At 31.4% G+C, this 27,080-nt stretch overlaps 2 protein-coding genes and 1 non-coding gene across 3 annotated transcripts; 2 read left to right on the forward strand and 1 right to left on the reverse strand.

Annotated features, from left to right (window-relative positions):
* Positions 1-6,998: 6,998 nt before the first annotated feature.
* Trnar-ccu (transfer RNA arginine (anticodon CCU)) lies at positions 6,999-7,071 on the reverse strand. The gene has a single exon. It is a non-coding gene; the product is annotated as a tRNA-Arg (tRNA).
* Positions 7,072-14,922: 7,851 nt separating this feature from the next.
* On the forward strand, positions 14,923-22,946 carry LOC129906194 (probable trafficking protein particle complex subunit 13 homolog). The gene is made up of 6 exons (XM_055981869.1): positions 14,923-15,099; positions 15,158-15,536; positions 15,592-15,736; positions 22,064-22,231; positions 22,285-22,413; positions 22,470-22,946. The coding sequence occupies exons 1-6, from the start codon at positions 15,057-15,059 to the stop codon at positions 22,881-22,883; spliced, it is 1,278 nt and encodes a 425-aa protein (XP_055837844.1). The 5' UTR covers positions 14,923-15,056; the 3' UTR covers positions 22,884-22,946.
* A 272-nt stretch (positions 22,947-23,218) lies between these two features.
* On the forward strand, positions 23,219-23,736 carry LOC129907164 (uncharacterized). The gene is made up of 2 exons (XM_055983250.1): positions 23,219-23,439; positions 23,513-23,736. The coding sequence occupies exons 1-2, from the start codon at positions 23,278-23,280 to the stop codon at positions 23,657-23,659; spliced, it is 309 nt and encodes a 102-aa protein (XP_055839225.1). The 5' UTR covers positions 23,219-23,277; the 3' UTR covers positions 23,660-23,736.
* The last annotated feature ends 3,344 nt before the right edge of the window (positions 23,737-27,080 follow it).

Here is a 27,080-nt window from a genome sequence, read left to right on the forward strand (position 1 = left end):
ATAAAAAATGTTGTTCCAGTAGATACTCCGTTCCTAGTTAAGTCCATACATGGATTCAATAGTGTTGAATCCAAATGTTTTTTTGAAATTTTCGGGGTAACAAGTACTTTCTTTATACTACCACACCTCGAAAAATTTGATGGGATAATTGGCTTCGATCTGCTAACGCAAATCAATGCCACAATTTCTTTAAAGGAAAGCTTAATCATTTTCGATTCTGGTTCTGAAAAAATTAGTTTTCATAGTTGTCAGAATGTTAACTTTACAAGAGTAGAGGATATAGATGTGCCAAAATCTATAGAAAACGACTTTAAAAAAATGATTAACAATAGAATTAAAACATTTGCAGATCCAAATGAGGCATTGCCTTACAACACAAATATAGTTGCCACAATTCGTACTGAATGTGAAGATCCTATTTACTCCAAATTTTACCCCTATCCTATGGGTGTAACAGATTTTGTTAACAATGAAATAAAAGATCTTCTACGGAATGGCATAATTAGACCATCAAGGTCACCTTACAACAATCCTATTTGGGTTGTTGATAAAAAGGGCACTGACGAAATAGGAAATAAAAAGAAACGTCTAGTAATAGACTTTCGAAAGCTAAATCAGAGAACCATAGATGATAAGTATCCCATCCCAAATGTCACAACAATTCTGTCAAATTTAGGCAATGCACGATTTTTTACAACCTTGGACTTAAAATCAGGGTTTCATCAAATCGAATTAGCCGAGCGAGATCGGGAAAAGACAGCCTTTTCCGTTAATGGAGGGAAATATGAATTTTGTCGCCTCCCGTTCGGGTTAAAAAATGGCCCCAGCATGTTCCAAAGGGCCATAGATGATGTTCTACGTGAACATATTGGGAAAATTTGCTATGTTTACGTCGATGACGTAATAGTTTTTTCTGAAACTGAAGAAGAACATGTAGAGGATATCAGTATTGTTTTAAAAAAATTGTATGATGCAAATATGAGGGTTTCACGTGAAAAATCAAATTTTTTCAAAACAAACGTTGAATACTTAGGATTTATGGTATCTAAAGATGGTATAAAAACATGTCCCAATAAAGTGGAAGCAATAAAAAATTTCACTCAACCTTCAACACTTTTTGGACTCAGATCTTTTTTGGGACTAGCGAGTTATTATAGATGTTTTATAAAAGACTTTTCCTCAATAGCTAGACCACTGACTGATATATTAGGAGGTGAAAATGGTAAAATAAGTGCTAATCAGTCAAAAAAAGTTAAGATAGAATTGAGTCCCAAACAATTTGATGCATTTAATAAACTAAGAGACATTTTGGCGTCAGAAGACGTAACATTATTATACCCAGACTTCACGAAGCCTTTCGATCTAACGACGGATGCTTCATCGTACGGTCTCGGAGCGGTTTTGTCGCAAAACGGGAAACCGATAACAATGATTTCAAGAACTCTCAAGGGCAAAGAGTTAGAATTTGCAACCAACGAGAGAGAGCTTTTGGCCATAGTATGGTCATTAAAAAACCTACGTAATTATCTTTACGGAGTAAAGAGTCTAAATATCTTTACAGATCATCAGCCTCTTTCATTTTCAGTTTCAGACAAAAACACAAACGCAAAAATTAAGCGCTGGAAAGCTTTTGTAGACGAGCATAATCCTCGAATATTTTACAAACCAGGAAAAGAGAATTATGTCGCGGATGCGCTTTCAAGACAAAACATTCATGCATTGGATAATGAATCATCTTCTAATGCCGCTACAATGCATAGTGAAATATCTCTAACTTATACAATCGAAACAACAGATAAGCCATTAAACTGCTTCAGAAATCAAATTATTATAGAGGAAGCTCCAAGCGCTTCAACTCGTACATTTATAATATTTGGTAAGAAAACTAGACATTTCATAAACTTTTCCGATAGAAATACTTTAATTGACACTTTAAAAAACGTAATTAAAACAGATGTAGTCAACGTTATTCATTGTGAGTTACCAATTCTGGCTTTTATTCAAAACAATTTAGTCGAGTTATTTCCATCAACTAAGTTTTGGCATACTAATAAATTTGTATTAGATATATTTGACCCCAATGAGCAAAAAGAAATTGTAATTACGGAACATAACCGAGCTCATAGAGCAGCTCAAGAGAACGTTAAGCAAATTCTATGTGACTACTTCTTTCCAAAAATGACCAAACAAGCAAATGAGGTTGTGACAAATTGTAAAATATGCTCAAAGTCAAAGTACGATAGACATCCTAAAAAACAGTTGATTGGTGAAACACCGGTACCCTCGTATGCTGGAGAAATGCTTCATGTTGACATATTCTCCACGGATAAAAAATATTTTTTAACATGTATCGACAAGTTTTCTAAATTTGCGGTTGTAAAACCAATACAATCACGTACAATTACAGACGTAAAAATTCCAATTATAGAGATAATAAATATATTTCCCAATACAAAACAAATTTTCTGTGACAACGAAGCTTCTTTAAAATCAGAGACAATAAGGTCAATGTTGCTCAATCATTTCAATGCTGATATTGTAAATGCTCCACCTTTACACAGCACATCCAATGGCCAAGTGGAAAGGTTCCACAGCACTCTGTTAGAAATCGCGAGATGTCTTAAACTTGACAGAAAAGTCGAAGACACAATCGAACTACTGCTATTAGCAACAGTAGAATACAATAGAACCGTCCATTCCGTAACAAAAATGAAACCTATTGATATAATACACTCGTCTGCGGCAGATTTAAGAGAAAAGGTAAAAAATAAAATTCAAAAGACTCAAGAATTACAATTACAAAGAGAAAATGAAACAAGGAAAAATAGAATTTTCAATGTTGGAGAAAGAGTCCTAGTGAAGACGAACAGAAGATTAGGAAACAAGCTAACTCCACTTTATGTAGAAGAAAAAGTAGAAGCTGATTTAGGGACCACAGTTTTAATTAAAGGAAGAGTAGTCCATAAGGACAATCTCAAATAGATGATTTATTAAAATTTTTTTACATTTTACAATCAAAACTTAAAAAAAACGATTTTATTAAAGAAACCGACATCTTTCAGGATTATCCTATTTTTATTGATGACGACTGCGACAGGAAAATTAATAAATTATTCCAATTCGAACTATATACCAATAGTTGACGGTGATGTAATTCTCTGGCAAGTCTACGGCTATTTAAGCCACTCAGCGAATCTAACAGCCTACAGACAAGTAGTAGATGAGTCAAAGAACATGACTAATCTTTTTCCGCAGTCGCCTATGCGTAAAATCCTGGAAATAGATATAAGCCATTTAGAAACACTTATCGAAAGTATAAACATTCATCATAGAAACGCTAGGAGTCTTAATTTTTTGGGAACTGGTCTCAAAATTGTGGCCGGTACTCCTGATTTTGATGATTTCGAGAAAATTAAATTTAACCAGGATCAATTAGTTAATTCGAATAATAGACAGGTTATTATCAACACAAGGTACCGGGAACAAATTAACAGGCTTTCAGACACAGTCAATAGTATTTTAGCAAACTCAAAAAAACAACAAATTGACACCTTCCATCTTTATGAAACCTTGTTAGCAAGGAACAGAATTATAATTAACGAAATACAAAATCTTATAACCTCAATAACACTTGCAAAGCAAAAAATTGTAAACCCAGTAATTTTGAAAGATGTTGATTTAAATTCAATAAACGAAAAATTTGTAAACATAAGCATTGTAGAACTAATGGAAGCCTCTAGTGTTAAGATTTTGCAAAATGAAAATGTATTGCATTTTATAATTAAGTATCCTAAACCTAAGATAGTTTGTAAGAAGGTTATTATCTTCCCTGTTGCGCATAAAGGTAAAATTATATACTTCAACGGCAATAATGTGGTTGCAGAATGCGGAAAACATGTACTGGCAGTAGAAAATTGTGTAGAAACAACAGCATCTACATTCTGTAAGGAAGTTTCTATCAAGACATGTGCTCAACAACTGCACTTTGGTGGAACAGCGCATTGCAATACAGAACCAGATCATAGGGATGCAGTGTTTGTAATCGATGAGGGTATTATTGTTATAAATAACAACCATGTTATTATAAAGGAGGCCAACAATACTGAAATAGCTATCAACGGGACATACTTGCTCACTTTTGATGATGAAGTTTCAATAAATGGAACAAAATTTGTTAATTACAACAGCATTCAGAAGAAACATCCGATTGGTGCAACATCATCGATTGTTAATATTACCGGTCATATGGAAATACTGAGCTTACCGTTTTTGCATAAATTAAATGAAGAAAACTTACGGTACATTGGTGAAATGAAAACCAAGTTGACGACTCACCCATTTATAGCCTCCTGCGTTACTCTCTCAATCATTGGAGTAATTTACATTTGTGCTAAACTGAAACAATGTCAAAACGAACGACGTCGAAAAGTCGACCTACAAAACATGATCAAGGCTTTGAAGAAGACCGAGGACGGCCTTCATTTAAGTGAGGGAGGAGTGAACACGATCTCCTAGGTCGTCACCGGACGCGACGATCGCACATGTCGTCGGTCGTCGTCATCACGTCGTAAATATCATCGTCGACACATAGCATGATATGCTGACACGACGACTTCTATAAACGAAGTCGTTCACACCGTCGTCAGCTACAAGCAACAGGTAGGCAATGAAATATCTTGCACACGCTGCAAAATATTATCATTGCAATAGCAGGGTAGAATAGCATTAAGTTAGAATGTAAGTCTTTAGTCTTTAAAGAGATTCGAATAAAATATCATATACCAAATACAAACGTATTATTATTACTTATATACCTTACGAGTAGCAATATTTTCTATACGTAGAGTTAAATAAACCTTTATCCAAAAAAGTGTATGACTCTTTTCACTTTAAGATTCTAGTAAAACATATTTTACAAATTTAACTATTCTATGAATAAGTCTTACCTTACACTAAGGTAATAATATTACCTAATTCTAGGAATTTTCCCCTATACATAGTAACAACTCTTAATTGCTGTCATTGAAAAGTCTGCCATTTTGTTTTCCATTTGTTTTGGATATTTTTTTTTTTTTGTCAAAGCTTTTAGGTGTCCGGGTGCGGAATAATTATAAAGAAATAAAATGTAAAAATTTCTTTTCCCATTTGTGTTTTTCATTTAAAAGTGAAATGTTTTCATTACTTTTTGTGTTCTTTTATGCGTTATTATTGGCTCCGTAATTACGGATAGCAAATTTTTTTCTTGTGTTAGAATTATATATTAGTATCCATTCCATATGCATTAACATCATTCAATCTAATTAATTCATGAAGAATTAGAAAAAAATTGGATCAAATAAAGTCAATTTCATTTTTATTGATGATATTTTCCCAAATAAAATTGTTTGTTTGCATCTTACAAAAATTATAATAAACTAGATCATTGACTTAATATATATGGACTGCTAGAAGCATATTCAGGTTGGTTCCACTTGTTTCTTCGCGATACTAGCGCCCTAAAAAAAGCGGAGAATAAGTGCAACATTTTTGACGAAGTGCGAAAGGAACAAATATAGAAAAACAGAGAAAGCACTGCCTTTTAACGACAGATGTCATTAACTAAAAGTTTCCTCTTTTCGCCGTCTAAGATTATACCGCTAGTAGAGCTAGAAAGATGTGGAATCATTTTTTTTCAATTTTTGTATGGAAAAGTCAAACGACTAGCAGTCCATATATAGTAGGTCAATGAACTAGGTAATTTATGTAATTATTAAAAAACATAACAGGGTCATACGTTACTTACTTCTAAATAGCTTTGAGGATTAAGTTCGTGTTACCTAGTTATGTTTTTCAATAATTACAAAAATTACCTTTTTTATTTTAATTTTTGTAAGATAAATACATACAATTTTATTTAGAAAAATGTCATTAATAAAAATGAAATTGACTTTATTTGATCCAATCTGTAACTAAATTATATACCTTCCATAGAGAAGTTCAATTTACTTTAAAAATCAGTATTTTTAGCCTTATAGTAAGGTAAAATATGTACCTAACTTTCTAGTAATTTCTATTAGAAATTCATACAAAAAAAGGCTTTACTGTAAAGTTAATCATAAGCTATAAATTTACTAGAAAAGTAAGGTAAATTCCATTTTATTGGGGAGTAATCCCTATTTAAACTTTACGTTAAAGTTAAATTTACCAGAAATAAGGTGGTTCATACCTTTGTAGGAACAAACGTCAGAAAGATGAAAAATTTATCAATGGAACTGTACTACCCTCAGAAAATTCAATTCCCTTCGTGAGCATCTTCCCCCTTCACTCCTCATCCCTCTTGCCTACAAACTCACTGCTTAGGCGATTGAAAAATCAATAATAACCACATTGCACTCCCGACAAACAATTTTCATTTTATAAAGCTTAACAGATGCAATTATTGCTTCTGTAAAGCATTATAGAAGCAAAATTGTTAGTAGGGTTGTTTGAAAAAAAAAAAAAAATACGTTCATATATCAGTATTGAAATTTTTTAGTGTTTTTTCAACTATTCTTTTAATAAATTTATCTGAATAAAAAAAATCAACTCTCTACGATTTACCGTACCTCATGTTGTACCAATTTACCCTACGGGAGAAAATGCTTCACGTTTTTTCATCTGATTTTCTCGTAAACACTACTAAAAAAATAATTTTTCGATTTTGTGGAAAAAGAACAATTTCTGATAAGGGAACGAATAATTTTTGTTTAAAAATTTGTTTTGTTTTTATGTTACGATTTATTATTATTTGTTTTAAAGGCAATTAACATATTTTTTAGTTTCTGTTGATTTCGCCATTTAAACCAGAACCTCTGAAAATTACGAACATTACGAAAATTACACGCTAAAACTAATCCATATGATGTTATTCAAATGATCCGCAATGTATAATTAACAATAATTCATTACACCTTCACATGTATGTAATGTACCTACATTATATAAACTATCTAAAAATAAAAAAAAAAAAAAAACATCTTTACCCCAGATGGGACTCGAACCCACAATCCCCGGCTTAGGAGGCCGATGCCTTATCCATTAGGCCACTGGGGCGATGTAAAATTGGTGGTCAAATTAAAACCGGGTTTGTTTCAATTTATAAAGGATATAAATTCTATTCAGGGATGTTGTCATACACGTCCGCATTTGGTTGAAATAAGTTTTAGAGATAAAATCAAAGTCAATTGAAAATTATTATTTAAAATAAAATATCTAATATATAAAATTCTCCTATCGCAGTGTTTGTTACCAAACTATCCTCCGAAACGGCTGGACCGATTTTTATGAAATTTTGTACGCATATCGGGTGGGTCTGAGAATCGGCCAACATCTATTTTGAAGGGTATAGCAGGACTCAGGCAGCTTAATTTTTCAAGCATTAAGGCATAACTACAATTACATAAAAAGTGAAAAAGTGGGAAATTTACAAAAGTAAAAATTTTTTATTTCTTTCTAGCGCTATTTGGTTTTGGAACAAACTACAAAAATTGTTTTTTAAACCAAAAAATAAGCTTTTCGCATCATTATTTTTAATTTTATGGTCGGAAATTTGTCAAAAAATGAGTTTGAAAATTTTCACTTTTTGACTTTTGCAAAAAGTGGCCGTTGTAGTTACACACAAAGTTTCATAAAAATCATAAAAAAAAAAAAATTTGAAATTGTTTGGACCACCTTAATTGTTTAGAGGTATGAAAAATTAGTGTTTGCCGGGTCAGCTAGTAATAGATAAAGTTTCTTAAACTCAAAAAATGTATAAGGATAAAGCCATAACTACAATGTTCTAAAAAGTGGGAAATTTACAAAAGTAAAAAAATTTTCTTTCTTTCCAGCTCTATTTGATTTTGGAAAAAACTATAAAAATAGTTTTCTAAACCAAAAAATAAGCTTTTTGCATCATTATTTTTAATTTTGTGGTCGGAAAAATTGTCACAAAATGAGTTTGAAAATTTTCACTTTTTGACTTTTTGCACAAAGTGGCCGTTGTAGTTATACTTTAACACTGAATAAATGCTTGAATGCAGGTAATTTGAAAATATTTGCATTTTGTATAGATTTCTAGTGTTTAAATTAATAAGGATAAGTGTTAAGACTAGAATGCTGTTGATGCGAAATGAAAAATCTGAACTAAGGCTTAAATACGTATACATTTCTGTATTGCCTGCAATTATGATAAAAATTCTTTAGAATGAAAAACAAAAATAAACTTAAAAATTATATGAAGTGCATTTTTGAACGGGTTTGAACTCCAAGTTACTTAAGTTTTTTTTTTTTAATAAATTCAATTCTATACTGAGGGAAAAAAATTAATTGAAGTTTAAACATCTTTGTTTCAAAGAAAAACTACTTTGAATTATGTTGCTTTAAGATACGAAACCACAACAAAATTAACCATTTTACCACGTTGATTTTAAAATGTTCATCTTCAACGCAAAATCATTCCGAATAATAGTTAAGTAATGTGTTTTTTTTACATTGTTTTATGGTGGCTTTTCCCTCAGTCAGTGTAAGTGGGGTTGAGGCCTTGTTTTTATTATTTTTACCTTTTACTTCGACATATGTTTCGTGGGTGTTTCTTCCACTTTCCACTCATCTTCAGGGCTAACAATTTAAAAAAACAATTCTACAAAATAGTATATTCGGAGCTTTATTCAAGCTTTTTTATAATAAAATGCACAACGGGGTCGCACAAACTTGTTCTTGTAGTTTAAAGCTCTTTTATGTTATGTCGTTTTCCTTCACTCTATTTAGGAGTACCTACTATAAAATATTACTCCTTTTTCTGGAGTAATGGAACATCATGAGAGTAATTTTTTTTTTTTTTTTTTGTTATTGTGTTTGACGATACAAAAATTGGTCATTTCCTTGAAGAAAATAGTAATTACAGGCGTAGGGAAAAATTTGTATGAACTGAAAAAAAAAATTCGCAGTATAGTTAATATTAAATTTTACTTGTAAAGGGGCTATTATTTCATGCAAATGCTTTATGGTATATTTTGATTTCGAATATTAGGGGTATTCATGAAATTCCTCCCATACAAAACTATCATAAAAATATTGCCGATATATTTAAGCCTAGTTGTGCGCATATTCGGTTAGAAAACCACACATTCGTTTACAACTATACATTTTTCATCTACAATAATTTAGTGTACGAAAAATAAGTGAAGAAGAACGGAGAATGAAGAAAATAAAGACATAATTTTTATATCTTAAAAACTTTTTTAATTTGACTAAATTTTATCCTTACATTTACTTTTGCTAAATTTTTCAATATGCTTCTGATTGGTTTTTTTTTCAGCCTAATTGACACACACCCTTAGTTTGATTTTATAAGCCCCGTTCCATTGGAGGTGGTAGTTTATTCATGAGTAGATCTAGTACTAGAATTAATACATGATCTTCTACTCGAGGAGATAGGAATGTGTAGTTGTTGTACTAGATTTCTACTCACGAGTAAACTACCACCTCCAATGGAAAAGGGCTATAATTGTAAAATAAAAAGATCCCATCAGCGCAGAAAAAAAATTGGGATTTTTTTTAATCTGGCACAGGATTTATTTTCATTGATGAAGACCACTGGCTTATACGGTTTTCAATTTTATTTTTAAAAAAATGAAGAATTAACGAAAATAATGGAAGAAATATATCTGGCGGAATATTATATTATAGAAAATATATTCATAATTGTTGTTTTTGTGAATAATAAAAGAATTTGAAAGAAGCACTTTTCGCATTTTTCACTTTTCAAACAAAATTTTAAAATGTCAAATTCGAAATTCATATTAGTGTGTGTACGAGCCCGTGTGCAAATCGGTGTAAATCTGACTAAAAATGTGGAGTAAATCCGGAGTACTACGTGAGTACTAATGTCGTTTTCCAAAATTATGGGAGTGAATCACTCCTTTTTCGTGCAATTTTGGAATTTGTTCACGAAGAATTTGACAAGTGGAGTGGTTTGACGTTTGCTTTGCATGTGTTTGTAATACGAAATAATGAATAAAATAATACAATCTTTTAAATTCACTTTTAGTGATTTTTTACAATACTTTATTGAATTTTTTTTAAATAAATATAAGGTGTGTTTTTTTGTTTATCTATATAGATTTTGTGCAAAAAAACGACATCGGGATTTTTGAAATTAATGCAAACATTTGGCACCACTGTACATATACTTTGGCAGCTGTCTGTCAAAAATGTTGCTTTTGTTTTTTTTTATTTTAACTCCGAAGTGGGAAGGCCATTACATCCATGTTGGATGCAAACAAAAATTTTCATATGGCCATGGCATCCATGTTGGATTCAAAAAATTTTTTTTTCACAAAAAACCAAAAATTATCTGTATATTCTTAGGTACATTTTAAGACCATGACCATTAACATTAGTTGCGTCGTTCTTGTGTTATAAGCGTTTGAAGGTAGCCATATTGAATTTTTTTTCGATTTTTTAAAAATCAAATGTAAAAACTTTTTTATTTTTATTTCTAATTTTTCGAAAAAACTTTGGTAATTTTATATACATATCTGTTCAACAATCTTATCAGGATCCATTTAAGACTTTTATCTGAAAAGTGCATTGCGTATATCTCGAGATATTAACATTTCAATGCAACCATGTCAAACAAATTTTTGATTATTTTTTTCTATGAGAGTTTTTTTCAAACCTCGTTTTCTCAGCTTTTTTTTTTGTTAATATTTTCAGATATTTCTGTATGAACACAACAATTAAACTACCTTGGCACTACTGTTTTTATCGAGAGAAAGTAAAATCTGGATAATTATCTGGATTTTTCAAAAATCTATACAGATAAAGTTTTTGTTGTTTTTAACACGTAAATTGTTTTGATTTCAAAAATCTCGATGTCGTTTTTTTGCACAAAATCTATATAGATAAACAAAAAAACACACCTATAATTTCCGTCACAAAAAAAAGTTAAAACAACCACCCAACAATTTGACAAGCAGTCCATGAAGTCAAATGTAGAAGTATTGGTAATCACTCCGTCACTCCTTCAAACTTTTGGGAGTGAAGAATTCACTCCTTTTTCAATTTTGGAATTTGAAATCACTCCTTTTGGAGTGATTATATAGCTAGGAGTGTCACTCCTTGAATTTTGGAAAACGACATAAAATTACTCTGGAGTAAGTATTGGTTTCGTGTAGAAAAAAAAATCGAGGTTTTAATCAAAACCAACATTACGATTATGGAGAAGATCAAAAAAGTGCACAGAGAAAAAATAAGGCAGGGATGACTATGCTTCTGGTATATTTAACTTTATTTCTAGTATATTCAACTTTATTCTGATTAAATATACTAGAAGTAAAGTTATCCCTGGCGTTATGTTTTCTCCGTGTGGTTTTCGTCGTGCCGTCCGTCGGTCTGTGCGTCTGTGCGTCCATCTGTACATCGAGCTAGGGCCTAAACGGATGGATGAATTTGCTTGAAACTTGGTACAGATGATTTTTACATAATTCCCTAAACCTTTTTTTTTATTTTTTTAATATCTCCATTTTAACGCATATCTCCCATATAAAGTTTTCGAGGTATTGCAAATTTATCGAAAACGGCTCTAACGATTTCGATTAAATTTGGTGTGCGCAATACTCTTATTGATTCTAACAAAACTGCGTTTTTAGTTTTTCTCAAAAAATGCGGAAAACGGAAATATGGCGTTGCCGTTTTTCAAAAATTGACATATTTTTTAAGTTCATATATTTCATCAAAGCATAAGTCAAGTTTATTAAAAATTTACAGACATCATTTTGAAGTATAAAATATTAAAAAAAAATATTAAAAAAAACATTTTTGAAAAAAAAAATTTTGAATTTAATTTTTAAACTTTCGATTTTTTTTTTTTGATTTTTTTTTTCTCGACACTAAACAAAATCTTAAATTTCCAATAGATATTTAAGATAAAGATACTGTGAACTACAAGAGCAAGTACGTGCGACCCAGTCGTGCATTTTATTTTTTACGTTTTTGTGAAGGAACAAAAAACCTTTAAAAGTGCAAAAAAAGGGTACTCTCATTGGAGTGAAGGAAAACGACATTAGTTAAAGTGTAGTACGCAGCTGAAGCAAAACGAAATTTTCCATACAAAAATTTATTAAATTAAAAAATTAACGAACTTGAACGAAATTAAATTTGTTTTGTTTTTAAGCCTATTACGCTGCTGATGCGAAACGAAAAATGTTCAAGTCTCCAAAGCCGACAACGAAAATGCTAACGAAAAAATATCATCGAGTATTCTGTCAAAGTCAAAATAAAAAAATTCCAAATTAATTTAAAATCAAGAAAAACCAACAGAAAATAATTTTTAAAGCAAGAAATAAATGAATTAAAATTGAAAAAACTGTCAACACTGCTCCTGGAGTCAAGAAAAATGCACAGGACAGCAAAAAGTAAATGACAAATGAGTGGAAACTCTCCAATTTTTCTCTAGAATTAATTTAAAATCAAGAAAAATCAACAGAAAATACTTGAACTACGTAATGCTTGGAAAATATTCAAGACAAAATTGTCCCAAGAAAAAATTTGTATCAGAAATAAAATTTTTCCCGATCTGTAAATTGTGAAAAGGAAAAAAATAAAACAAAATTGAAAAAAAAAAATTAGGTGGATTTGGAAAGTGAAGACGAAATGAATAAAACAGATTCAAATCAAAACAAAGGAATTCAATTTAATTTGAAAGAAGAAAAATAGTGTGTAAATTGATAGAATTTAAAAATTAATTACACGTATAAAATACGTTCAGGAACTGTATGAGTTTCAATATTAAAGACAGAAAGGTACACTTCTTATACTTTGTATGAGTATAAGAAGTTTACCCTTCTGTCTTTAATATGATAGAATTTACTTAATTTTTCCAAATTCAAAATTTGCGTGGGATAAAAAAATGTTTTGTAGAGAATTTTTTCCCGATCTTTAAATTATACCTTTTCTATGAGGCCACTAGAGCTTTATCCAAAAGAAATGTAAGCCTAGGCTAAGAAAATAAAATTCAAGTTATGTCGTTTTCTTTCACTCCAATGAGAGTACCCTTTTAGTACTTGTTTTTGCACTTTTGAAGGTTTTGTGTTCTTTGACGCCACAAAAGTGTAAAAAAAAAATTACTCCGGAGTCCGGAGTATTTTAGTACCCCGGATTTTCTCCACATTTTTAGTCAGATTTACACCGATTTGCACACGCAGTTGCACACACACTTATGAATTGGAAGTTTGACATTTTAAAATTTTGTTTGAAAAGTGAAAAATGCGAAAAGTTTTTCTTTCAAACTCTTTTGTTATTAACAGAAAACAACCATTATGAATAAATTTTCTACTGTATTATATTCCGCCAGATATATTTCTTCCATTTTTTCGTTAATTCTTCACTTTTTCCAAAATGAAATTGAAAACCGAATAAAAAAAATATTCCGCCAGTGTTCTTCATCAATAAAAAAAAATCCTGTGCCATATAACAAAAAAATCCCATTTTTTTCTGCGTTGATGGGATATTTTTATTTTAAGGTTGGCCACACCGGAGGGTATGCGGTAGCGGTATGGGTAGCGGTAACGATATTTGTATGAAAAAAATTCCACATCTGAACGTTGATATGTCAGTTTGAAATTTTGTTCATACAAGTACCGTTACCTCTACCCATACCGCTACCGCATACCCTCCGGTGTGGCCAAGCCTTTAAGGCTTTTTTTCATTTCGATGGGGCCTTGTTTCATTGGGTCATATTTTCATTATGAAAAAATACCCCAATTTGGGGCCTTATTTCATTTTTTCTTTTGGGGCCTTATTTCCTGGGGCCTAATTTCGCGGAGCCGTCCGCTTCTACACGAAGACGCAAAGCGCAAGACGCACATAAGAGCAAAGGAGAAACAAAGTTCTAAAAAAAACGAAGGAAGATTTTCTACCGTGAGTCTCCGGTAAAAAATTTTGTGACTCTTTTTGACGTTTCTCTTTGATCTTCTTCTTTTTTAGCTGTTCTCCTTTATTTTATTTCGTCGGTTGCGGAATCTGCTTCGTCAGTTGTGTATTATTTGCGTGTATAGTAACGTTTTTAATTTATTGTTGTTGTTTTTTTTTCTATATTTTGTTGTTGTTTTTTTTGGAATTAAAATACATAGTCTGCTGCTACACGAAGACGTAGACGCACAAGATGCACATAAGAGCAAAGGAGAAATCGATCTTCCTCTCTCTCTGTCTCTTGTTCTTATGTGCATCTCGTGCGTCTACGTCTTCCTGTAGAAATCGTCATACGAAAACAAGAACAAAATAAAACCAAAGAAAATAACTGTCAAATTTGCGTCTTCAACAAAATAATACGTGTAGAAGCGCGTGACTCACCGAGACGAGACGAATTCCGTCTTCGTGTATTGTGCTTCATATGTTATTAATATTAATTTTTCTTTTCAATTCATAAGATGTTTTCCCTAGGCCTGTTATCACTATTTTTTTCAAGGAAATTATCCATTTTTGCCTTGTCACACACACAATTACATAAAAAAAATTACTCTCATTATGTTCTTTCACTCCAGAAAAAGGAGTAAAAATTTAGAGTACTCCCTAAGTGCCTGGCTACACGGTGACTTTTCAATCGCCTAACCAGTGAGTTTGTAGGCAAGAGGGATGAGGATTGAAGGGGGAAGATGCTCACGAAGGGAACTGAATTTTCTGAGGGCAGTACAGTTCCATTACTAAATTTGTCCTCTTTTTGACGTTTGTTCCTAGAAAATGTAAAAGTGGAACGTGATTGGGCACAACAGTGTGTAGCCACCACATGTGATTTTTCAATCGATTGAAAAATCACTGTGTAGCCAGGCACTAATAGAGTGAAGGAAAACGACATTAGTGTAGGCCGAGCCTTAAAACGTCACTTTATTTCAAAAAAAAAAAAAAAAAAAACAGCTGTCATTTCTTACCTCAGCTGTCAGAATTCTGTAAAAATATTTTTGCCAACAAAAAACATAAAAAAAAACCCCTTGTTTTTGTAAAAATTACGCCCAAAAAACTTAAACAATTCCAAAATTGCTTCAAACGTATTTTTAAAAATGAATGTCCCCGAACCCACTGAGCATCTTCTTGCTCTAAAAGGTAAAAATCTCAAGCCAATCAAATCGAAAAACAAACATCATAACTTTCTTCACTCTAGTAATGCGCCTCACTCGACCCACTTTGGTCAGTCCCCAAATAATAACCAGTGAATCTCGAGATCTCCCTCAAAATAGTTTCCAAAAAGTATTAGAAAATGATGGTGCAGCTGTTGCTGGCGCCGAAACATTAACTGCTGGCCAGTTTATGTTGTTGCCTCAGAGTTTTGGTAACATTTATTTGGGCGAGACATTCTCGAGTTATATTTGTGTGCATAATTGTACAACGCATCCAGTCGAAGGGGTAACAGTCAAGGCTGATTTACAGTCGATTACGACAAGAATCAATTTGCCAATGCATGATAAACCGACGACTTTGAATGTCGATGATACTCTTGATGATGTGATTCATTATGAGGTTAAGGAGATTGGTGCTCATATGTGAGTAGTTTGGTTTGTTGCATCAATTGTGCTTTATTGATTTGTCTGTACTTAGATTGGTTTGTGAAGTAAACTACTCAACTCCTGCTGGATTTCAGCAATATTTTCGAAAGTATTTTAAATTTCAAGTCTTGAAGCCTCTGGATGTAAAGACGAAATTCTATAATGTTGAAATGGACGAGATCTATTTGGAAGCCCAGGTTCGTTAATTAAAGATTATTTTTATTATTATTCTTATTAACATAAAATTGCAAATTAGCTACATCAGATTTCCACTCTAAATAAATATGTGTAGTTATATGGGTCAAAATCATGGAGGTGCAAAACTTGATGTCCAGGCACTTTTTTAAACCAAAATCAAGGGGCACGGTAGTGCCCAGCCAAGTTCTCTAGCAACTTTGGCACTACACCCTTATTTACAGGAAACAACTCAGGCCATTTTCGACCCCCCTCTAACTTCCACACCAAAGACGCCAGAATATTCAAACTCACTACATTTGTTGAGCTGGCCAAACCCAAATTCCTCACAAAATTTTAGCTTCCTACGATGAGTAGTTTCTGAGATATAGGACTTCAAAAATCGCGAAAACCGTAACTGACTCACTGACAGATCATCAAAATTATGGAGAACTTCCCGCTATCGTAGAAACTTGAAATTTTACACGGTGATAGGACTTGTGGTGTATACAAAGGAAAAAATCGAAAATTTGAGATTTTCAATTTAGGGGGCGTGGCATCCGCCCATTTCCGCTGATTATCGTAGATTCTTGAAATTTGGTAGAATGGTTGAGCTGGTGGTTTATATAAAGGAAATAATTTTATATTTGGGAACTTTAGCCAGGGGGCGTGGTAGCCGCCCATTTTCACTAAATTTTATCAAATTTCTTAGAGCACTTCTGATTATCGTAGAATCTTGAAACTTGGTAGAATGGTAAAGCTAGTAAGTTATACCAAATAAAAATTTACAATTTGAGAATTTTGGATAGGGGGCGTGGCAACCGCCCATTTCTGCTGAATTTTCATCAAATATTATAGAGCATTTCTAACTGTCGTAGAACCTTAAAATTTGGTAGAATGGTAGACCTGGTAGTTTAAAGAAAAAAAAAATTTAAATTTGAGAATTTTAGAATTTTAGACAAGGGGCGTGGTAACCGCCCATTTTCTCATCAATTTCATCAATTAAAGAGATTTTAAGTTCTATAGCAATACCTTGCAAAAAGTAGTGAAATGTTTATTGTTTGCTTGGCAATTTTTCAATTAGCTTTAAAAATCGGTAATTTTAAGAAAAATTGTCAAGAGCACAATCAACATTTTATGTATACAAATTTAAAGACAAGCTTTAGAACTTGGTACACTTTTACATTTCAGTACTTTTTGTGCCAGCATAACTTCAACATAGGAGAACTTGGCTCTTTTTTAACAGTAATGTTTTTGTTGTGATAACATTTACCTCATTTACCCATTAAAATAATAGGCACGCATCTAGGAATATACATGTTTCGGTTAGAAGAGTTTCCATTTCTTTTTTATTGCATCTAATTTACTCATAAAAAGCGTTCCCGGAAATGTCCATAACTCAAAAACTGATATTCAAATGGCTTAAAAACACATTAAGTTAATTATTTTTAAGTATTTCTTTTCTTAACACCACTTATACACCCAGAGGGACGGCGCAGTAGAGGAAGACCTCGTCTGAGGTGGCTCAACCAAGTGGAAGGGGACCTCAATCAACTTGGCGTGCGCAACTGGAAGCAGCGAGCTAAGGATAGAGCTAGCTGGCGAAGCTTGTTGGTTGAGGCCCAAATCCACAGCGGATTGTAGCCGCCTTAAGGCGCTGGTCACCCTAAGTAAGTTAGTAAGTAAGTACTTATACACAATATTCTTTATAAATTTGTACATCTTACAAAAAACAAAATTTGTTATTTTTTATACATTAAGGGCGGAATTCCGAGTCGTTACTTAAGTAAAAAAATTTCTCAAGCTAAAATCTGTCAAGAATTTCCCGAGTCTTTGGTCAAGCATTTAGGTCAAGATTTTCTCAGTTTCTATTCATGAGCTCAAATTAAAGAAACGGTTACGTTGTCTTTCCATAACCAGTAGCTTAAGGGGCCAAACTTAAAAGCAAATGTTCACTTGAGAAAAATTTTAACTTGAGTGACGACTCTGAAAGAGCGGTGAGAGTCGTCACTCAAACTCTCCGTTTTTATGGGTCAATCCCCAAGTATCTTTCAAGCTGAGGTAAATGCCATTGTAAAATGTGCAGAAATAAACCTCGAATTAAATCACCGGAATAAAAACATTGCCATTATGTCTGATAGTCAAGCTGCCCTAAAAGCACTTAAATCCTACGAAATCAACTCCAAGCTAGTATTGGAGTGTAAAGGAAAACTTAACGAACTTGTCAAAATAAACAAAGTCACTCTCCACTGGGTACCTGGGCACGTTGGTGTCCAGGGTAACGAGGAGGCGGACTCCTTAGCAAAAACGGGAGTAAATTCCCCTTTAATGGGACCCGAACCGTATTGCGGAATAGGAGAAAATGTAATTAAAAATAAAATAAAACTAGACGAGGAGTCCAGGAGAGCAAAAAACTGGGCAGAACTACGAAAACTGAGACAATCGAAAATGTTTCTCGGGAACTACAACCGAGAGCGTTTCAAATCATGTATCAGTCTTAGTAGGAACAATCTCAGGTTAATCACTGGGCTCCTCACTGGGCCATTGTAAGTTAAGAAGGCACCTACATATTTTGGGCTTAGTAAATAGTGCAACATGTAGATTCTGTAACGGAAAAGAAGAAACACCAGATCACATACTTTGTAGTTGCAATGCACTAATGCACCAAAGATTTAAACACATGGGTCGCTACCAAGTCGAAGAGGATAAATTGCACTCTTTGAAAATACCCCAAATAATCAATTTCATGAAAGGAATTAGGTTAGAGGAGGAGCTATAAAATGAGGTACTAACTCATATAGCTTAAAAGGGGGGGTACAATAGATCTTACAGGTCGCAGTACATCTTACATCCCAAATATCAATCAATCAATCAATCAACGACTCTGAATTCCGCCCTAAAAGTTGTGTCAAGAAAAATGACGCATCGTATCTACCAACATTTCTTAAAGTGTCAATATTTTAATCATCTAACGTACAAAATGGTGCTGCAAGCAGTTTTTAAAGTTGATGTTATATAGATTTATCATTCCACACATATTTTTATGGATAAATATATATAATGTACGTTATAAAGTTAGTTTTAGTTTAATTTATAAGTAGGGTATTTCAATTCAACATTTAGATTAAAATCGATTCCACTACAATTATAATCTCAAAAATATTTCGTTTTACTTTGTTACATAAAATAAAAATAAATTAAGGTAAAACGTAATTTCCGGGAACGCTCTTAGAATCTGAATCAATAATTTGGTCTAACACAAATAATTCTGCATTTTTTGGGTATTTTTAATCAGTATCCTATCTAAGTATGGCTGTAATAATACACTTTTATCAAAAAAGTAACCAAAAGAAAACATTACTTATGGCCTTAATATTTCGGACATGCATAAAAAAACATTTTTTATTAGAAATTGGTCTCTGAACAAAGAAATAAAGTTATATTTGATTTATTTAAGACCAGTGGCGTAGCTAGCCCTTTGGGGGCCCTGTATCCAAATTTTTTTGGGGGCCCTCTCCATCTTCTTGAACACAGCCTTAAGCCTTAACATTGGCTCAAAAAGGGAAAATTTTCAAACGCATTTATGTATAGTTGTCCGGGCTGTTTTGCAGAAATTTAAAGTTACCCAGACCCAAATTGTTTAAGCATTCCATTTGGGTCTCGATTTTGAAGCATGATTATTTTTCTACAAAATCTGGAATGTAAGCGATTCATCTCTGTCTAAGTTACTTCAAAATCAGCAAAAAGAATTGTAGAATTTTGCGTTTTTTGGTATTTTGAAAACTTACTTTTATTTATAAAACCTTAAATATTTCAAAAAGAGTTGAGCTACCTACAAAATGTGGATTTGCACCATGAAAGCTATTATTAACAACAACAAAATTAAAAACAGCAGGTATTTCAATAAAATTTTCCACTGGCCGAGCAAACTGGAAGTGCATTTTTTAAACTTAAAATTGAAATATGAAATTAACCATAGGATCTACGAAATTGATTTTTGGACAAGAAATTAGCAATTAGCAAGCTTCAATATCCGAGATTAGTTTTTCTTTGATCCACTCACAGGGATCCACCAAATTAAGGGACATAATAATTTAGCTAGTTCTTTTATGGAATAATTTTAAGCACATTTTTAAAGCAACTTGTTCCTCGTAGAAACAACTGGAGAGTATTTATTCTACTTTTCTACCAGTTTTGTTGATCCTTGTTTTATTACATCATTTGAAAACGGAAACAGTTTATCTGGTTCTAAGGTCCATACTATTCAGACCATGAAGCATGAAGGCTCTAAAATCCTTGTTTAATTTAACTCATCGAAATTTCCCAGGCGGCAATTGTAAACGTTGACTTCAAAGCACGATTCCGGATTTGAAATTCTTATACTTAATTACTTCTGCCGACTCATCAAAAAAGCGTTTCGTTATTTTCCTGCTTTTATTTTTGAAAACCTTGCTAAACAGTGCTAATCCGCAACTTTACCACCGATTTCAGAAGATAAAAGTTGCTGAACCACGGAATTAATATTTGTATAACTGGCCCTAAGTGTCTAAGTCATTTTGTTGAAGGACTTTGGAAACAGGATCTATATTTTCAAACACAAAAATCGATACTAACATTTTTACATTCGTTTCGTTGATCTAGATGCAAAGGAAAAAAAACTATCCCAAAGGCACATGTACAAAAAATGGTTATCATAATCAAAAAATGTTTAATACTCAATTTTTTGGGGGCCCCTATATCTCGGGGGCCCTGTTACATGGATACAGCTGATACAGTGGTAGCTACGCCACTGTTTAAGACCTACAACCTTAATACAATGATACATCTTTCATATTGATACTATTTCTAGTCTCCTAAAGTTGTTTGGAAGAGATCACCACCATTTCGAGGAACGTTTTCCTAATACTAAATTCCGAGTTTTGTTACCGCAAAATTGAAAAATATACATTTTTGTGCTCTGCCCGTTCATGAACCGACAAATTATAGCTAAAGTGACAATTGAGCATAAAATATTTATCATCAAACAAAGTCGATTTTTAAGAACTTGGTCATCGAAATTTTGCACCTCTATAATTTTGACCCTTGTATAGGTATTTTGTTTATATTAATTTATTTTCAGTCTAAATTTTTTTCGATACTTACTAATTTCATAATTAAAATTATTAGTGCGCCAAATATTTCTGTTTCATAAAAGCATTAACTCATAAGTTATTGATAGACTTGTAACTAAAGCCGAAATTTTTACAAAATTAAAAAGTTTAATACAAAAATATGGTGTCTAATATTGGGTCATTTGCGTTTTGAATGTATTAAATGGATAATGTTATATCACTTAAATGGAACTAAAATAATCATTGGAGCATTAAAATCAAGAGTCCTAAGCAATTTTAAGTTGAGAGTGATAGAAAAAATGTATGTACTAGTTTTGTTGTCACTTAATTAGGGGCATTTTGGAAGTATAAGGTAGTTAAAGTGCAATGACAATGAAGCCTTTTTAATTTTGTATAATGGTTGGCACAAAAATCAATCTTCTTTGCGTAGTAACACGTGTGTCCCATTCGTACATTTTAATTTGAAAGCAAACGGCAAACAAAATTTGTTTTCAATTGTTTCAAATAAATTATTATCATAGCTAATTTGACTTTGGTAATTATAAGCAATTTTTTTTCCAAATTAAAAAGAAATACGAAAAAAATCAAGGAAAAACCGGATTGCAGAAAAACTAAATTAAGCTTTTTAAAAATAGTTATATTTTTCCTAAAAATTAAGTATAGATAAATATTTGGTAAATTGAAGAGCTTTTTTTTAATGAAATTGCTTTTGCCAAACAATATTTAGTGCATTAAGTTTCGGAGTTAAAAAAATTTCATTACGTTTTTAAGGTTTAAAAAACAAACAAAACTACAATGACTCATTTCTCATTTCAACTCAATTTCATTTCACATGTTTGTGTCTTAGTTTTCTATAGCCTGATATATAAACTATTTAGCCTAAATATAAAATAATAACTAAGACTCTTATCTTGAAGAACCAATTTCTAAAAACTCAAGCCATTTGCTTTTAAAACCAATAATGCTTATTTATTTCACAAAATTTCATCATAATATTTCGTCTCTTGCTGCTGCTGAAGAAAGCTCGAATATTTGTGTATTTTCGTAAGTCATAGTTACACTCTTGTAGTTTTTTCGAAGCAAAATAATTTGAATTTTCGGGCTACAAATGAATGTATATTTTTATGAAACAGAAAACTACTCCATACTTTATTTATGCTTGTAACTAACTACAAGTCAACAAGTACAACACTAATAGTTTTATGAAAAAGGCCCCAATAATGAGTTCTTCTGTTGTAGATTCAAAATATCACCACTGGACCATTTTGTTTGGAAAAGGTTGAGCTAGACAGCTCAGAGCAATATACTGTGACTCCATTGAACACCCTTCCAAATGGTGAGTCAGTGTTCTCTTCGAAAAACATGCTTCAACCAAACAACAGCTGCCAGTTTCTATACTGCATTAAGGTAATTTTGAACATTTTGTATTTAATTTGATGATTAACGTTTTACTTTTAAAGCCAATTCCTGAAATAGCCAAGGACATCAAAGCCCTTCGTGCTGCCAATACAATCGGAAAGTTAGACATTGTCTGGAGATCAAATCTGGGGGAGAAAGGTCGTTTGCAAACCAGTCAACTCCAGAGAATAGTAAGTTCCATATCAGATTACTTGTTCCTATCACTATTTCATTTTCTCATTCACAGCCCTTCGAATACACCGATGTCCGAATGGACGTTGTGGAAGCCAAGAATATCGTGAAAATCGGTGAACCTTTCACCTTCATCTGCCGTGTGACAAACACTTCTGATCGACCAATGGAGCTGATGGCCAAATTAGATACAAAAACTAGTTTTGGTTGCGATTATACTGGCTCGGCTGAATTTAATTTGGGCAATCTTGACCCTGGACAAGGGAAAGAGTTTCCCTTGACTGTGTGTCCGGCTAAATTGGGTCTGATAAAAGTCACAAATTTGATTCTTACAAATGTCGTCCTGAAACGAACCTACGAATATGATGATGTGGTGCATGTTTTCGTTGTCGATTCGGATTATCATGACGATGAGTCATTCCAAATGAATAAGTTTGTCAGATATGATTTGGCAACTCAATTGACATGAAATTAATGTGATAATGACTTTGTTGGTAGATAAAATAAATTAAAATTATAATTTATATGTTCATGGAAGATGTTTGTATTTGTTGAGATGGATTCGAGGGTTAAAAAAGAGAAATGTGGGTCTTGCACGTGTCTTGAAGGGTTCCGACTGCATTAACATTATGAGCTCAAGCTCTGGAAAACTGTAATTTTACTCAATTTCACGTAAATTTGTATAAAAACATACTTTGCTGTTTCCCACTTTGATATTTAAATTATAAAATCATCACAATATCTTTCAAATAAAAACTAAAAAATAAGTTTTGAAAATTCATAAAATATTTTAGTATATTTTTGAATTCGACGTAGGAACGTTATTATTTTTTTTTTAATTTTTAAAAGAAAAAAAGGAAATCATGTCCCAAATTAAGAATAGTGAAATGAAATTAAAAAAAAGCAAGAAAGATGAATCTGAAGACGAACGTGATAGCTCTTATTACGAAGATGAGTCGGATGAATCGCCTGTAAGAGCTTCAAAAAAACCAACATCAGTAACAAAAAATACAGCCAAAACTGAGGTAAGGTTTAATTGAAATTATTTTTGTTTAATGCAAATTTATAATTAATTTCTTGTACATTTTTTTTTAACAGCCAACAGAAGCGGAAGAACCACCTCAGGATGTAGTCCGACGTGGAAGTCGAAGATCAAGAGGAGGACGCCGTGGTACTGCTCGTTCGCGTTCAAGTTCCCGTAGAAACAGTCGAAGGCGATCATCAAGATCAAGACGTCGTCGTTGATTTTTTGCTTTTTTTTTTACAAAAAAATGTTAAAAATTCTTCGTTTAGTAAAATTATTTTGTGATTTTTTTTTTAAACTTGTGTTTATGTTCGATTAACATTTTATAAAAAGAAGATAAAAGAGAAATTATTATATCACCATTTCTTTTCAAAAAATTCTTTGCTGCAACAACTGCAATCCTATCAAAGTTTTCGTACTGAATTTTTTCTCATCATGAATTTGTTCAACATCGGAAAATCATCATTACCTAATCTCAATGTCATTTTGTGTCCCACAGATAAAAGAATAAACTTTACTCACCTTCAGAGGTAAAGTCCCGCAGTCAGTGGGAGTAGGAAAGTCATATTTGAAGGAAGAAATGTTTATAAGCCGCTCTCATGATCAAACCTCGTAACGTAAAAACTTAGATAATATTGCTATAGGGGACATTTTAGCGGGTTTCAAGGGATTGCAACTGCTTTTGGGTGACAGTACTTTTCGATGGGGGACAGTGGCCGTCTTATATAGAAGAGGCAAAAGATTCGAAGCTAACAACTAGGCTTCTGCGATGACAAATTTTGTATCAATTAGAATTTAAGTCATTTTCGGTTAAGGAAGTTTTATTGAGTGCTGGCCTGCAAACTAATAGAATCGATAAGTAAAAGATTGGTCACAATTGCAAAGCCGATGTGTAAGTCTACAGAATTATCTTCAATTGGAGACCCCAATTTTTTTTTTATTAAAAGCTTTGCTGCAGCCGTAAAAGGCTACGAAGGTCTTCCTAAAGCGTTTAGCTTCTACTTCATTTTAGGATCCGGGCAAGGTGGCTCAATATTTCCTATTGATTGACAGTGAAAGGTTTGTTTATTAAGTGCTGGGAGGCCAAATCAAAGATTTTGGTTTCGTTTGTAAAATGTAACTTTCGTCAAAAAAGCAGGCTTTTTTTGATTCACATATTACTGATGCTCTGAGACTGAGACGACTACCATCACTCCAAACAACTCAATTTGAACGAGTATAGCCGTCAGGAAGAAAATCTTCCCAATACGTGGTCTCGCTTTCTAGCTTTTTAATATTTGGGTGCATGGTTGAGGACAATTACGTAGTTATAAGGGGTGCTTAAGGGACCGTTTAAAACCGTTAAAAAAAAATTTTAACAAACATAATATTTAATTCATAATTTCAAGAAAAGGTAACGGTTCCGCATTGCACTCGAAAGAAAAGAAAAGAAAAGAACACTTTCAAGACCAAAGCAAAAAAATATTATCCAGAAGAATCTAAGTATCGGATAGCAGAATTAGACTGGTTTTAACGATTTATTATTCCGAAAAGATAAGAAATTTAGTATCAGAAATCTGAAAATCATAAATTTGTATGACTTGAATCTGGTACGCAGATGATAAATTTTAGCTCCCATACAAATTATCGAAAAAATTTAGCCGAGCTAAAATTTATTTGAGCATATTATCGATAATTTGTGTGGGATCTAAAATTTAGCTCGGAACTGCTTTATCGATGACGAATTTAACCAAAATTGCGCTGTTTTTTTTTTTTTTTTTTTTTTTTAAATTATATTTAACGATTGGGAAGGGGAAAAAGGGAGGTATAATGGTTATCAATCTAAAAAATTATATGTTGACACAATTTGGCCACATACACACATTATTTCCAGACATTTTTTTTATCGAATGAACTAAAGCAGTCTTATAATAAAAAAAACCCTAGAAAAAAGTAAAAATCCTTTTTATACAAACATTCAGCAGCTCTCCGACTAATTAATTAATATATATAATAAAGAAACAATAAAATTCTTTTGAATAAAACATTTATTTTACTATCATAATAAAATAATAATAAAATATATAATATATAAAAATATTTTGTTCGTTTTTCATTACAAAATAGGTACGTTTAAAAATAAACTTTCCATTTAATTTTTTTTTGTTTGTTTTTGTTTTAATTTAATTGTTTTTGTTTTTTTTTCTTTTTTCATTTTTAATCATAACTCCTTATTATCTGTCTCTCTCTATATCTCTCTTACAACATTTATCTAATTGTAAAATAAATTTTCAATCAATGTAAATGTATTCGATTGTATATAAGTATATATATAAAAATTGTTCGGCAAGATAAAAACGTTATTGTTCTTTAAAAAAAACTATAAAAAAATAATAATAATAATATAATAATAATATTAATTATATAATAAAATCTTACTAAAAAGAAAAACATCAATTTCCGATTAAATCTAACAAAACAAAATTTTAACATTAGCAATAATAATTTTTTTTTGTATTTAAATTTAATTTAATATTTTAGAAGTAAACATACAAAATTTTTAATAAAGTTTTAAACTAACAATAGAACAAAAAATGTGCGTTTGTTTTCCTTTTTGTAGTAAAAAGTTGCAAAAAAAGAAATAAAAATTAGCAGCAATCGTTCGAACTTTAGATCGATCTTTAAGAACAGAAAGAAGATCTTTTTTATTGTATTTAAATTAATTAAATCAGCACTAAGTTCTAAGAAAATAAAATTAAAAAAAAAAAAAAAATAAACTTAATTTTTGTTTTGTAATTTAAAATTACGGAAGATGCATTTTATTTTTAATTTTAACTTAAATTATTTAAATGTTTTTGCAGTTGGAATGCTCTCGAAGCGGATTTTTTTTTTATTTGTATTTACAACTTTACTAAAAAAAATAAGTTATTTTAAGATTTTTTTTATTTTTTTGTTTAAATCACATGATGTTTTGTTAAATGTTTCCAATTTAATTTAAAAATTTTTCATCAACAGGCATTGTTGATCGTTGTGTTTGACAGCAAATCCATTTAATTAATTCATCTTCATCATCACGTCATCATTTATCATCATTTTTTAAATCTAAGTATTTAGAATTGTTATTGCTTTTTGTGTCAACTTTATATATATATAAAAAAAAATAAAAATAAAATAAAAAAAAAATTAAATAAAAAAAATATATAAAACAATTAATAAGCTTCATTTTATGACAATTATGTTCATATAATATTAATTTATTTTTTGTTGTTTTTGTTGTCTTGTGTTTGTGAAAAAGAGAATTTTGTTGAGATCTCTCTATTTGCAAAAATAAAATTAATAAAAAAAAGTAAATTTTGAATTTTTTTTCTTTTTTGGAATTTAAAAAGATTTTCTTTTTATTTAAACAAAATTACAAGCCAAACATAACATTTAGTTTTTTTTTCTATATAAAAATTTATATTATTTAATATTAATTACAAAATTAAAATTTGTAAATTAAATGTTTTTGTTTTTTTTTTCGAAAATTAAATTATACAGAAAAAAAGAGCCTTAAAGTGGAGCATACATAATATTTAACGATTAACAATTTAATTATTTTTTTTTATGTTTTGAATTCTTAAATAGCTAATTTGTAATTTTTTTTAAATTTATAATTTCATTATG

The sequence above is a fragment of the Episyrphus balteatus genome, chromosome 1 (genome assembly GCF_945859705.1).
Source record: "Episyrphus balteatus chromosome 1, idEpiBalt1.1, whole genome shotgun sequence".
Classification (NCBI taxonomy): domain Eukaryota; kingdom Metazoa; phylum Arthropoda; class Insecta; order Diptera; family Syrphidae; genus Episyrphus; species Episyrphus balteatus.

Coding starts and splice junctions, on each gene's coding strand:
- LOC129907164 (XM_055983250.1), top strand. CDS start 23,278: ATGTCCCAAATTAAGAATAGTGAAATGAAATTAAAAAAAAGCAAGAAA. Junction 23,440..23,512: donor AAAATACAGCCAAAACTGAG/GTAAGGTTTAAT, acceptor TTTTTTTAACAG/CCAACAGAAGCGGAAGAACC.
- LOC129906194 (XM_055981869.1), top strand. CDS start 15,057: ATGAATGTCCCCGAACCCACTGAGCATCTTCTTGCTCTAAAAG. Junction 15,100..15,157: donor GCATCTTCTTGCTCTAAAAG/GTAAAAATCTCA, acceptor TCTTCACTCTAG/TAATGCGCCTCACTCGACCC. Junction 22,414..22,469: donor CCAGTCAACTCCAGAGAATA/GTAAGTTCCATA, acceptor TCTCATTCACAG/CCCTTCGAATACACCGATGT.